This window comes from Peromyscus leucopus, chromosome 1 (genome assembly GCF_004664715.2).
Source record: "Peromyscus leucopus breed LL Stock chromosome 1, UCI_PerLeu_2.1, whole genome shotgun sequence".
NCBI lineage: Eukaryota > Metazoa > Chordata > Mammalia > Rodentia > Cricetidae > Peromyscus > Peromyscus leucopus.
The window spans coordinates 164907885-164922048 of NC_051063.1; the positions used below are offsets into that span (position 1 = coordinate 164907885).

The 14164-nt window shown below is 52.8% G+C and overlaps 1 protein-coding gene across 1 annotated transcript in view; it reads left to right on the plus strand.

The window, feature by feature from the left end:
* Window positions 1-272: 272 nt before the first annotated feature.
* Odad1 (outer dynein arm docking complex subunit 1) overlaps window positions 273-14164 on the plus strand; it is a 16229-nt gene continuing 2337 nt past the window's right edge. The window contains exons 1-9 of the mRNA XM_037210167.1: window positions 273-1900; window positions 1993-2084; window positions 3115-3214; window positions 3577-3766; window positions 9123-9245; window positions 9441-9554; window positions 12514-12581; window positions 13711-13898; window positions 14118-14160. Coding sequence (XP_037066062.1) covers window positions 2018-2084; window positions 3115-3214; window positions 3577-3766; window positions 9123-9245; window positions 9441-9554; window positions 12514-12581; window positions 13711-13898; window positions 14118-14160 — 893 coding nt within the window. The 5' untranslated portion in view covers window positions 273-1900; window positions 1993-2017. The remainder of the gene's footprint in view (window positions 1901-1992; window positions 2085-3114; window positions 3215-3576; window positions 3767-9122; window positions 9246-9440; window positions 9555-12513; window positions 12582-13710; window positions 13899-14117; window positions 14161-14164) is intronic.

The window sequence follows — 14164 nt, forward strand, 5'->3', positions numbered from 1 at the left end:
CTTCCACCAGAACATTTCAGACTCTTTGGGTATAGGGATGCCAGGGTGCCAGGGGTTGAGGTGGAGCTCCACCCAAACAGTGGGTAGCATAGGTCTAGAGCAGTGCTTGCCAGTTCTGTACGGCTTACAGCAGGCATTGGGACTCCTAGTGGAGTCCGGGACACTCTGGTTCAGAGGCTCTCGTATTTGGAGAAAGGGCAAATACTTGGGTTCATTGAGTCCCAGAGCTAAAGTTTGGAATCCTAAATGAGGTGGCGGGGGTGGGGTGGTGGTGGTGAGGGGGGGAGCACAGACTTGGGGAAGTCTAACTCTGATCCTCCACGAAGTAGAGCAGGTCACTGAGGATAAAACTGAGGGCCTGGGGTGCAGTCGTGTGCTCCTCTGGGATTGCAGCGGCAGGAGGCTGCATCCCAGGACTGGGAGGAGTGTTGGAGCCAGGAGCAAGGAAGATGCTAACTGGCGGAAGGGGCCGGGGACAGACTGAACACTCCTTCAAAGGGCTGGAACAGTGCGTTTCTGGGGTACCTGGAGGAGGCGTTTTAGGGAATCCCCAGCAACAGTGACCCGTAGAAGTTTAAGTATCTGGAAACCAGGGGTGGTGGCGGGATCTCCCCCGCCCAGGCCCCTGAGGAGCTCTGCAGAGCAGCCACTTCCTCCCACAGGAAACCGCAGGCGTCAGCCACACCCAGCCTTCATGAAGGCAGTGGCCCCGCCGCTCTCGCCCAAGAACCACGTGGGGCGAAGCGCTTGGCTAGAGGAAGGGGCGGCTGGAGGCCCCGCCCACTCCCACTTCCGCCTCTGCCCGACGTGCCCGCCAGCCGTTGGTCGCGCATGCGTAGTGAGCCTGTGTAGGAAGTGAGATAGTGGTGAGCGTTCCTCCAAACTATGAATTACCCAAATAACCGGTCCAAGGCACGCATTTCTTGGGCCGGTACTGAAGGGCCCTGCCTAGCCCCAGAGTCTAGTCTTCTAAATGTTTCTCTCCAGGCGCCTTCAGTTTCTGCTCCCCGGACACACGCGGCCCAGAGGCCGAGCTCCACGTATCCCATTTTGACCTCCCCAGAACCTGCCCCTCCGAGACGTCCAAGTCATCCCAACGCCTCGCTGCGCTCCCTTTAAATAATAAGGCCCGCCCCAAAGCCTAAAGCCCCGCCTTCCCACTGAAAGTCCCCGCCCCCTGGAGGCCAGAGCGCCTGCTCCATAGTTCCGCTCTCCCCCGACCCCTCCCGAAGTCCCGCCCCTTACAGCGTCCGAGCCCCTCCTCTCGGCCATTTACGGCCTCCGGGGCCTCTGCGCAGCACTGCAGCTCCGCCCCTTCCCGTAGCCCCGCCCTTTATCCCTGGCTCCTCCCCCTCCTGGTTTCAGCTCCTTCTAGGAGCTGACTCCTAGGGCTCCACCTCCCTAATGCTATGACCCTGTGCTACCGTTCCTCAGGTTGCGGTGACCCCAACCATGTATTTTCGTTGCTACTTCATAACTGTAATTTTACTATTATGCATCGTAGTGTAAATACCTGCTATTGTGACGACCCTGTGAAAGGGTCGTCAGCTCATGGGTCTGGATCCAGGTGTTGAGAACCGCTGTTCTCGGGTCTTAGCGCCGCCCCTGCGGGTGCCTCTGGCCTCGCCCCTCAGCGGGCATCCCCTCCGTCCTCTGAGACTTCCATCAGTCTGTCCTGCCCTCCCCTGCCGCTGTCCTCAGGCTTCATTGGCCCCTTGTCTCCCCAGTAACCAGACCACAACAGTGAGGTGGAGCAGCTAGGAGAGGTCAGGCACTCAAGCAGGTGGTAGAGCCGAGACGTCGCCCCCGCCCCCAGCGGGCCGGGGCTCGGAGGTGCGGAGAGGCCGCCCCGGGACCGAGTCAGAGTCAAGCCGCGGGACCCAAACCGTGTGTGTTTGGGGTGAGCGATGTCCCGGTGTAGCCCCTGAAGAGAGGCCGCGGGGCTGTTGATCGCCCTGTGCTCTGACTTGCATGCTCTGGTGTCCTCTGCAGAAACGCCGCCGCCGCCGTGGCCAGGATGCGTTTGGGTCTGTCGGCCAGGAGCATATCCGAAGAAGGAAGCGATGTCTTTCTGGAGGGACCGGGTAATTCATGATTCCACCTCTCCTCCGAAGTTCCTTTTCTGTTCTCAGCTTCTCCAAGTTCCAGAGCCAGGGCTGGGGAGGCCTCTCAGGAGCTTCCTTTTCTGGAAGAGGGCTCCTGACATGTGGAGGGGCCAAGCCAGGCAGTGGGGTGGCCAGAAAGACCTTCAGGAGAGGTTTGAGTGGGGCCCAGGACATCCGGACATAGTCAGGGGAGGACCAGTGAGATGGTTCAGCGAATAAAGGCTCTTGGCATCAAGCCCGACAGCCTGAGGAATCCACATGGTGGGTTCCTCGACTCCCTCTGGCCCGTGCTTTCACCACATACATGTAATTTAAATCAGAAAAAGAACAAGCACCAGCATGGTGGCACACACCTTTCATTCCAGAGCTGGGGAGGCAGTTTGAGATTCAGGTCAACCAGGGCTACATAGTAAAACCCTCTCTGAAAAAAAAAAAAAAAAAAAAAAAGCACCCGGAGAACAGTATATGCAGGTATATATGGCTAGGGTAGGAGCGGACAGGACGGTTTCTCAGTCTTGTGTACACTGGTTTGGGTCAGTTCTCAACTGAGGGGCTGGAAAGGTGGGAAGCTGGTGGGAAAGACTGAAGAGATGGGTAGGGCAGGCTCCTTGGGGCTTGGATGCCAGGCTGAGTATCTAAGAAGAAGGAAGGGTCCGTTCTGCGTGTAGGAAGTCCTTGGGGACTTTGTAGGGAGGTGAGCCCAGAGGACAATTGGAGAGAGGGAGGGACACAAAGGAGAGATGCCACCCACTGAGGGCTAAGAGAAAGCCACTTTCTCTAGTCCCAGGTGCCAGAGACCAGAAGGCCTCTCAGGAGCATCCTCAAGCCAGGATGGGTTAGGAAAATAACAGAGGTTCGTTTGGCTGGGAGACACAGGGACTGAGATGGAGTCCCAAAGGGTGTCAGGGCTGGGACTGCAGTACAGTTGCAGTTTGCAAGATCCTGAAGGGACCAGAATTCCTAGGTTCTGGGGATGACTGGCAGTCCCTTTGCCCGGTCTCACCCACAGTGGATTGGGAGCTCAACCGCCTGCAAAGACAATGCAAAGTGATGGAGAGAGAACGGCGGGTGTACAGAAAGGAGGTTAATCAGCGCATCAACAAGCAGCTGTGAGCTGGGGAGAAGAACGGAAAAAGGACTTCTGTGCCCTAGGAGGAGGGAAGACCCAGAGGGAGGCGCAGGGGCGGGGGAGGAGCGGGGCAGGGGAGTGGTGGTCAAAGGGACAGGATAGAGGGCAGGGACAGGAGGAGGTACAGGGTCCCAGAGTTGCAGAATCTCCGGAGAGTCAGGTGCTGGAGAAGGAAAAAGGTAGGGGAGGAGCAGGAGGAGGAAGGAGAGGAGGGAAGGGGCTGGGAGAAGCACGGGGTCAGGAGGAGGGTTGGGGCTCTCAGTGAGCGGGAGCGGGCAGGAGCTGGTTTTTGAGCGCTGCTGGCTGGCTAGTGTGGACCCTCCTTCCTGCTCCTCCGGACAGCGAGGAGATTCGGCAGCTGGAGGCGTTTCGAGCCAAGCTCCAGATGCAGATCAGCGTGGCACAGAGCCAGGTCAAGCGACCGAGAGACACCAAGCGTTTGGAGGACATGGAACGCCTACTCAAGTGCAGGGCCCAGGTGCAGGTCGAAGCCGAGGCGCTGCAGGAGCAGAACCGGGCACTGGACAAGCAGGTGGGTTCTCCTAGTCGGCTGACCCATCAGACCCTGTAGTCACGGTTCTAAGCCGCAGCGACCTTACCTGAAAGATGGAGCCACCAAAACCCTCCACCCAGAGCTAAGGATGGTTTTTACTTCTGTAAAACCAGCACTTAGTAAACTGAGGCAGGAAAGTTGCTGTAAGTTCGAGGCCAGTCTGGGCTACAGGAGAAGCCCACACCCTGCAATGTGCCAAGCATAATAAAATCTCCCCAAACTCTAAATTTAGCTGGAAAAAGCAACTTGGAATACTTTTTTTTTTTTTTTTTTTTTTTTTTTTGGCTTTTCGAGACAGTTTTGGTGCCTGTCCTGGAACTCACTCTGTAGACCAGGCTGGCCTCGAACTCATAGAGATCTGCCTGCCTCTGCCTCCTAAGTGCTGGCATTAAAGGTGTGTTCCACCATTGCGGGTTAACTTTAAATAATTTTAACCACTGGAAAAGACTGCTTTCTAACTTTGGGAAGGTTTTGTTTGTTTGTTTTGTTTTGTTTTTCTTTCAAGACAGGGTTTCATTGTGTAACCCTGGCTGTCCTGGAACTCACTCTGTAGACCAGGCTAGCCTTGAACTCAGAGATGTTCTTGCCTCTGCCTCCTGAGTGCTGGAATTAAAGGTATGTGCCATTACACCTGGCTTTTTTTTAGACAGGTCTTACTATGTTATCTGGAACTCATAGAGATCTGCCTGACTCTGCCTTCTGAGTGTTGGGATTAAAGGTGTGGGCTACCATTCTGGGCCCTGGGAAGCATTTTTTGAACTAATGGCCCTAATTTTTCTTTGTCTTGGAGCTCTTAATTTCTTAGTAAGTTTTTAAATTTACTTCTGTTTTATGTTCACTGGTGGTTTTTTTTTTTTTTTTTTTTTTTTTTTTTTTTGTTTTGTTTGTTTTTGTTTTTTGAGGCAGAGTTTCTCTGTGTAGTTTTAGTGCCTGTCCTGGATCTACAGAGTCGCTCTGTAGATCAGACTGGCCTCGAACTCAGAGATTCACCTGCCTCTGCCTCGGAGTGCTAGGATTAAAGGTGTGCACCACCACTGCCTGTCCTCACTGGTGGTTTTTTGTTTTGTTTTTTTTTTTTCCACCTGCATGTATGTCTGTGTGAGGTGTCAAGCCCTGGAACAGGAGTCACAGACAGTTGTGAGCTGCCATGTGGGTGCTGGGAATTGAACCCCGGTTCTCTGGAAGAGCAGTCAGAGCTCTTAACCTCTGTCTCTCCAGCCCCCTTAGTAAGGGTTGTTTGTTTGTTTTTAATTCTGAGGTAAACCTCAGGAAGTCAGAGTCATGGTGAGAAATAGCTCTGAGAGTTCAAAGCCTTGATCTGCAGCTTGGCTGGCTGTCAGTACTGCTGACATTCCTGTCCTGGCCTTGGTAAATGGTGCAAAGGTGATCCAGCTGAGTCACGCCCGGTGTGGACTGCTAGCTCCCAGAATGTGGCAGGGTGATGCTGTGACTCCCTTGGTTGGGTCACCTCAGTAAGACCCGGTTTTAGTAGAATGCAAACTGAAGGGAAGCCATCCACCAGCACTAAAGAGCTGCCGTGCGTGGAGAGCCATATGGCAGTGGGGGCGCGGAGGGGCTTCTCTCCCAGTGCTGAGCCGATGTGCCGACGACTGGTTTTATGTCAACTTGTCACAAGCTGAACATATTTGGGAAGGGGGAATCTTAATTGAGAAAATGCCTCCTTAAGGTGTTCCTGGGTGCTGTTAGAAATCAGGCTGAGGATGCCATGAGAAAGCCAGGCTCCTTCCCTGACTTCCTTTCCTGATGGACTGTGTTCAGGATGTGTAAGCTAAAATAAACCCTTTTCTTCCCAAGTTGCTTCTTGTTCATGGTGTTCTATTACGGTAATAGAAAATGAAGACATCTGCTAGAAGCTCAAGAGATCTCACACTGGGCTGAATGCCTGGGTCGAAGCTTTGGGAGATCCTAAGCCTGGTGACCCAAGAACTAAGATATCAATATGATACTGATACCGTTTAAATTTGGAGATACCCAAAGGACAGTTTCCTTTGGGGCTTCCCAAAGAGAGGGGGCTTCCCCTGCCCCTCGCCAGCTGCAGCACTCGCCCCACACACGCCTCATACGGGCAGGACAATAGAGCTGGCCCTGGCGGTGTGGGCACAGATGAGCTGGCCCTGAGGGGTGAGAGCAGATGAGCTGGCCCCGCCCCTCACCTCCGCAAAGCGAGACAGCTGGCCCTGCTGGCACAGGCATAGGAGATGGGGGCGGGGACTGACCAACTCAGCCACCACCCAGGCCCGGATCCAGGGCTTTGAGTTGGCCCACCCCATACCTGCCCATCTAAGAACTGCTGGAGTGCATGAAGGTGCTGGCCCTGCAGAGCCAAAGCCACAGGATCTCCACGACACAGGGCAACAACAGGATGTCTGAGAGGAGTCCCGTGTGGTTTCAGTATTGATAGTGTAGCAGAAGCAGAGGCCTCGAACCAGACCAGTGACTCACTGCAGTGAACGCTTGCAAGTAAAGCTGTTTGGGCGAAAGCGTAGACTGGTTGATGCACCGTGGCACACTGCAGCCTCCACTGTGAGATTTTGTTTCCCCTTAATTTGCATTTTAATTTTTTTATTACTTTTATTTTCTGTGGGGGAGGTTTCAAGGCAAAGGGCAGATACAGAGGGATGGGGAGATGAGTGGGATTGGGGTGCATGATATGAAATTCACAAAAAAGTAAAAAGTTAAAAAAAAAGGTTGAGGCTTCATGAGAGGTCCTTAGGTTACTGGGGAGGTGGCCTTGAAGGGAGCAGTGGGACCCTGCCTCTGACTCTGCATCCTGGCTCCTTGTGGATGGGTTTGTTCTGATTCTGGCGCTCTTCCATCCCTATCCAGGGCCTTCTCCAGGCATCCAAAGCAAGGGGAACACTGATCTAGGGCTGGAACTCCTAGATCTGTGAGCCACGCCAGCCTTCTCTCTTCCCAGTGTAGCTGCTTCTACACACTAGTTGTGACGGAAGCTGACTGGTAGTCATGCAGACGGAAAACTTGTAAGAGTGGTCAGTTGCCACAGCAGCAGCAGCTTAGCACTGCCTGAGAGCCCTGGCGGCAAACCTGTGGTGGAGTTGTCCCGGCGGCCCCAGTGCTGCGTGTTTGATGGTTGTACTTTAGCCAGCCCAGTTCAAGCAGCGCACTCTTTGTGTCAGAAGAAGTCAGGAGCCATTTTAATATGCATAGATTGAAAACTGTTCATATTTAATTCTTTTTAAAATTTCTTTTAGCTGGGCGGTGGTGACGCAAGCCTTTAATCCCAGCACTTAGGAGGCAGAGGCAGGTGGATCTCTCTCTGAATTCAAGACCAGCCTGGTCTACAGGACAGGCTCCAAAGCTACACAGAGAAACACTGTTTAGAAAAAAAAACAACAAAAAAAATTTCTTGCTGGGCAGTGGTGGTGCACGCCTTTGATCCCAGCACTCAGGAGGCAGAGGCAGGTGGATCTCTGTGAGTTCGAGGCCAGCCTGGTCTACAGAGTTAGTTCCAGGAAAGGCGCAAAGCTACACAGAGAAACCTTGTCTTGAAAAACCAAAAAAAAAAAAAAAATTCTTTTTATTTTTTATTTGTGTGTGTGTGTGAAGTATATGTGTGTGTATGTACATGGAGGTACCTGTGGAGTCCACAAGGGGGCACCAGATTCCCCTAGAGCTAGAGTGATAGGTAGTTGTGCATGATGTCAAGTGGGTGCAAGAGCAACATGTGCTCTTAACTGCTGAGCCAGTTCTCCACATCTTTGAGTCTTGAAACTCACCATCTGGGTGTGTGCATTTGGCTCTGCTGCTCCTTTCAGGTCTGAGTTGGCCAACTGGTCAACCCACACGCAGGGCCCTCAGGGCATCTGCTTTTGTATCGAATAGAACTCAACTCTCAGAATTGAAAATGAACAAAGTATTATTGAAAAAAATATTTCCTTATTTTGTTTTTGTTTTTTTTCCAAGACAGGGTTTCTCTGTGTAGCCCAGGCTGTCCTGGAACTCACTCTGTAGACCAGGCTGGCCTTGAACTCCCCGAGTGCTGAGATTAAAGGTTCAGGCCACCACTACCTGGCTTGTTTGTTTGTTTGTTTGTTTGAGACAGGGTCTCATTATGTAGCTCTGGCTGTCCTGGTCTCACTGTGTAGACCTTGCTGTCTTCACAGAGACCCGCCTGCCTTTGCCTACCCATTGCTGGAATTAAAGCCATGTATCGTCAAGCCCAGTGAGGTGATTGAAAATTTAATTAGAATGGTCATAGATTCACTTGACATTTTAAGAACGGTGAAGAGATTCCCCCTGTACATTTTGCTTAGTTTTCCCCAATGGTAACGTTTTGGGGTTTTTATTTGATTTCATTTTTGTCATAGCAACCACTGAAAACTGGTTGGGAGAATGCCATCTTGCTGAAAGGCAAATACTGCCACCCTGTGGTAAATCCTCAAACCACTAGGTGCGTCTGTTAGGCCATGTGGGTATGACCTATGCCCATGTGCCCTCACACATGTTACATGTCCATGGGAGAGTCTGGAGTTGGCATCCTGGTGCAGATGTGTGTTTGCCAAGGCTGCTGGAACAAGGGCTCCTCCTAGGTGGTCCCTTGAAATTGATTCTTAGCTCTGGAGCTCACTGTCCAAGATTAAGGTACCAGCTGGGTTGTTTCCCCCAGGGCTCAGCAGGATCCGATCCCCTGCCTCCTCTGGGTCTCGCTGTGTAGCTCTGGCTGTCCTGGTGTCACTCTGCTGGTCACTCTCTGGGTCACATTCTGAGGTACTGGGGGTCAGGACGTTTGACAGGAGTTTCTGGGACACTATCTAGCCTATAGCAGTGACTGGGAAGCACAGTGCTAAGTGGCCATTCAGTCTACACTCTGCTCAGCAGCTCCACACATAACATGCATGCAGAAACACAGGTCATGTGGGAATCTGGCTGGGGGCGCTGCGGACTCTGGGTAACCTCAGCTCCTGCTGTCTTAGTCTTCCGGCATCCTTGTCTTTCTGGGGACCATGATAGCATCGAAGCAACCCTTCCATCTCTTGTCTTCAAAAACACCAGGAGAGGCAGAGACAGGCTCTGAGTTCCAGGCTATCCTGGTTAGTCTTCATAGTGAGTTCCAGGCCAGCCAAGGACTTAACAGTGAGACTCTGTCTCAAAACAAAACAAAAGCAAAAACAAACAAACAAAAAAACTAGGATTGAACTAAACAAAAAATAAAAACACCACCAGGAGGGGTAAGAGCTGGCCCATCTTGGGACACAATCCCCATGGTTGCCCAGACTTGGGTCCAGTGGCTGCCGGGTTGGCAGATACTGGTGCCTCTCCCCCAGGCATGTGACAAGGTGCTGCTTCTCTCCAGATCCAGGAGTGGGAGAACCATATCCTCACCCAGAGTAAGGATGCCTCAGCTCCTAGTGCCCTGTCGGCTCAAAAGACAAAGATACAGAGAAGGATCAGGATCCTAGAAGACCAGCTGGACAGGGTGTGTGCCTCGGGCTCTCCAGGATGAGCCTCAGGCTTGCTGTCTGTCGGGGGGACAGACCCTGTGGGCTGGGGGTCCCATTAGAAGAACAAAGGACCCTAGGGTGGGTAGGTTTCAGGTCCCCCTGGAGGGAACAGGGTGGTCCCCACCTCCAACAGGTACCAGACCTCATAAGTGCTCGAACACCCACCCCAGGTCACCTGTCACTTTGACATCCAGCTGGCGAAGAATGCGGCCCTGCGAGAGGAGCTGGACTTACTGCGCATCGAGAGGGGCCGATACCTGAACATGGACCACAAGCTGAAGAAGGTGGGGTAAAGGGGGCCCTGGCCCGTCGTCACCCCTCTCCAGCCCTGTGCCCACAGGCAGAGCTCCTAGGGCTCAGGTCCAGCTCAGTGCAGGGGGAGAGAAGGAAGAGCACACCTCACCTCCTCTCACACTCATGCAGCGACAGCAGCCTTGCTTCTGCCATCTGGGACAACCAAGCCATTTACGTCCCTCAGGATCTGAGCACCTTCCAAGCTGGTGGAAGAGCCAACCTGCCCTCTCTTCTTCCTTCGTTCCTTCCTTCGTTCCTTCCTTCCTTCCTTCCTTCCTTCGTTCCTTCCTTCCTTCCTTTGTTCCTTCCTTCCTTCCTTCCTTCCTTCCTTCCTTCTTCCTTCCTTCCTTCCCCCCTCCACCCCCTCTTATAAGACGTTTATATCAAAACAATTTTTAACTTACAAAACAATGTGAAAATTGTACACGGAGCCCTATACATCCTTCACCAGGATATGTGTATGTTATGTGTATGTGTTTATATATGTACATATCCACTAGGATATATGTAGAGGTTCCTTGAGAGTCTTACTTTATAGCTAGACTTGAACTCCCGGCAATCCTTCTGCCTCAGCCTCCCTAGTGCTGGGATTGCAGAAGTGAGCCATCATACCTGGCTAAGATTGGCCCTTGTTTCTCTCCTTTAGTCTCTGTCTCTGCCTCTACCTCTCTCAGTCCCCCCCCCCCCACTGTTCCGCGACCTTGGTATTTTGGGAGTGTCCGAGCCAGCTGTGTTCTGCAGAGGTCCCTGTGGTGACCAGCTGCTTTCCGGAGTACTCTGCAGGAGGACAGCACGTTAAGAAGAAGCTGTTCAGGTGTCCCAGCCAAGAAAGGGATGCTCTAGAATGGAGTCTCCTTCGATGAGAAGTGTGGTGGAGCTTCCCACCGCACGGCCTCAGTGACAGTTAGTATCCTGGCCTCCATAGTTTCCACTGCCCGGCCAGTGTCACTGCAAGGTGAATGTTCACAGTCACTATGACACCTGGTCCTCCGGGTGCATCGCCACCACCCCTGCCTGCTCCTCCCCTGTCCTCTCCTTTCTGTTCCTCTTGTGAGTGTGTCTTCGCTTTCTCTGCCCTAGCCCCACACTTGGCTATTTCTCCAACAAGTTCCCGTTGTCTTCCTCTTGAAAACATTTTGTTTTTTAAGATTTAAGTATGTGCATGTGTACACGTGTACAGGAGGTCCTCTGGTGGTTGCCCAGTGTGGGTGCTGGGAACTGAACTCTCAATCCTGAGCCAGCTCTCTAAAGTCCTGTTTGTTTGTTTGTTTTTTCCTAGTGGTGAGTGGGCATTGGAAAATCGGTGTTTAGGTCTGAGTGGTCCCACTGTGACCGTGGTTTTCTCCTCACACCCTCCTCCCCTCCCCTCACAGCTCCATTGTCAGGATGCACCAGGACAGCAGCACCTGTAGGCAGGCCCCGCCCTGTTGGGTGGTGCACCCCGCTGTCAGCCTCCCCTCTCCCCTAGAGGCGCTTGGGTGTGTCCATCTGTTCAGAAGATCGTGTTTAAAATCTACCCGGCCAGTTCTTGTTTCTCAGTCTTCTACATGGTTCTGTTTTCATCTGAAGCACAGTTAGGTTCATTTACTTCCGTTTGTAATCAGTTTTTTGTGCTGTGGTTTTGGTGGTTGAACTCTATCACTGAGGTGCAGCCCTGCCTTGTTCCCTTTTAGTGTTCTCTCATGTTTTTGTTGACTTAATTTATCTTATAAATCTGTAAAACACTAACAAGCCAAAACAAAACCAAAAACCAAAAAAACAAAACAAAACAAAAACAAAAAACAACCCAGTTCCAAAAGGGCTCGCACAGCCTCATGTGCCTGTCTTCAGATCACTCCAGAACAGAGGCAGCAAGGCCGTTGCAGGCCAGCCTGGGCTACAGATCTATGCCCTGTCTCAAAATAAAAGGAACTGAGATGTGGCTGTAGCTCATGCCCAAGCCCCATAAAACCAAGCCAAACCTCCAAAACCATCCCAGGAAACATCAGCACAGCTCTTCTCTTCTACCGCCTATCTGGTGGCCCTGCATTACCTATTGCCTCAGTTTCTGGTTATCCAGCCCTGGTTTCTTTTCAAAAAGTGTGTGTGTGTGTGTGTGTGTGTGTGTGTGTGTGTGTGTGTGTGTGTCCGTCCGTCCATCCATATGCGCCTGTGTTTGCTTCTCTGTGTCTGTAGAAGGACGTGTAATGTCTCTGCTGTTCCTTCCTTTTTACTGAGGACACATAGCTACTTCTGTGGCGCTAGAACCATAGGGTCCCAGGGTGTGTCAGTCAGTCTGTCAATACAGCAAAATCTCTGCGGCTGGGAACGTTAGAGAGCAAAGAGATTCACTTAGTATTGGAGATGAAGAATCCCAGCTGCACAGACTGATTTGCCTAGGGCCTTGGTCCACCACTTCATGGCAGATAGTATCATGGGTGGGACACAGGCGTGAGGGAGATGTCAAGTCAAGGGATAACAGGGGTTGGACCTGGAGGAACAACCCCAGTCCCTTCTGATAGCAAGCTTATAGTAGGCCCTACCTTTTAAAAGTCCAAGTACTTCTCAGTCTTGCCACTGAGGGACCAAACTCCTGTCCCAAGACTCTTGGTGAGTACATCACACCGAATCCCAGAATAGTAATAACATCCAAGCAGGCTTCCAAACTGAGGGCAAATTGGGCTGGTTCTTCTGGGTGAGTGGTCCCCAAGAGAGTAGTTACCTGTCCCATTTGTCTTCCTAATTTTCCTCTCATTTGGAACCCCATCTTCTGATTCAAGGTCAGTCTGGTCTATATAGGTTTAGGACAGCCAGAGATACACAGTGAGACCCTATCTCAAAAAACAAAAACAAAAACCCCTTTCCTGGACAGCTGCTCATAGGTGGGTCTGCGGCGGTAGGCCCAGGACCGCCTGCCCGCGCCTTCTTGGTGGGAAGGCTGGAGGAAGTCAGCTCCTTGTGTCCCCGCAGGAGATCCACATGCTCCGGGAGACAGTCAGAGGTCTCAGCATCTCCTCTACGTTTGCTTACACCGCCAGGTAAGCCCCTAGGGGCACTTGGGTAGCAGAGACAGTAGGGGTGGGGGGACAGGAAGGCTGGAGTTTCACAAAGATGGGCAGAACCCAAAAGATATCCCCAACTCTTCTGCCAGACCCTGTTCCTTGGGTGTGTGTAAATGGGGAATCCCATCTGTGACACCTTCAGGCCTGAAGACACACTTAGGGCTGATTACCAGGCGCTGGGAACCCCGGAGGCCTCTGGCTATGGAGAACAGTTCAGTTACTCAGTAGCGGTGGCTATGGGAGCAGCCAGCCAGCCTCCTCTGCACCTGGGCTGGCTTGTGACCTCTGTTCTTCTGTCTAGGTGTCCTCCTATCCTTGGTCTTGATCTCACTTTGCTCTCTCAGCTCTAACTCTGAGGGAGGGAATCTGATTGGCTAGGTCATTCTCTGCCCGATGGCCTAGTGGCCCGTTCATTTAGCTACCTGCAGCGGACAGTCAGGTGGGGCATAGACAGGCGGTTTCTGTTCTGGGGAGGTACAGCTTGACCAGTCAAGGTGTCTTCGAGGCTGGGGCTTGCTATTGCGGGGAGGCTATGTATGTAGGAGAATGGCTCAAACTAGCCCTCAGGGGTGGCTCTGGGAAGAGTCCCCCAAGGCTGGCAGAGATGAGATCAGACCTGGAATGGCCCAGGGCAGGGACCCTTTGCCACTGATGACATCCAAGTTTTAGGCCCATATTCACAGCCAAGCAGGGCAGGGGCATCAGCAAGAGTCCTCCTGCCTTAATGGGGTGTGCTGGAGTGTGGAAAAGACCCGACTGCCCAGCCTCACCCATTTCTAGCTACAGAGCATCCAGACACTGGTGTTGCCCAGGATGCCCTTTCTGAGTCTGGGGATAATCTCTGGCAGGGCCTGATCACATCCTTTGCCCTTCTGAGTAACTGGTCACATGATTCTTGGCTTCTGTGTCCCGTGTCCACCACGCTTGTCATATCTAGTCCCATTCTGACCCAGCCCTTCCAGCCTAGAACATTCTCTGCCTTTTGTACACATCCTTGTGAAGCCAGCTGACACTGTCCTCCCCCAGGTCCCCAGGCTGACCCCACCAGCCCAGTCACCTGCCCATCTTCTGGTTTTACTGACATGCCCCCCCCCCCCCCCCCCAGGGAAGAGGCCAAGACCAAGATGGGCATGCTGCGGGAGCGGGCAGAGAAGGAGCTGGCTCAGAGTGAGACAGAGGCACAGATCTTGCAGCGACAGATATCGCATCTGGAGCAACTGCACCGATTCCTCAAGCTCAAGAACCATGACCGACAGCCGGATCCGGACGTTGTGCAGAAGCAAGAGCAGCGAGGTGAGGCCAGTGCTCGCTCCTAACCCAGGGCCTCTACAGCTCATAACCCCCCAGGCCCTCAGAGAGGACGAAGCCTTTTGGGAGAAGGTGGGGCGAAGGAGAGAGGAACCTAGCCTGGTGGGAAGGAGAGGATAGTGGGGCCGGTGAGTGGGCGGAGCCTGTTGGGGAGGGCGGGGTCGTCCAGGACCCTGGAATCCTCAACAGCGCTGTTACCCACAGCCTGGGAGGTGGCCGAAGGACTCCGAAAGACCTCCCAAGAGAAGCTA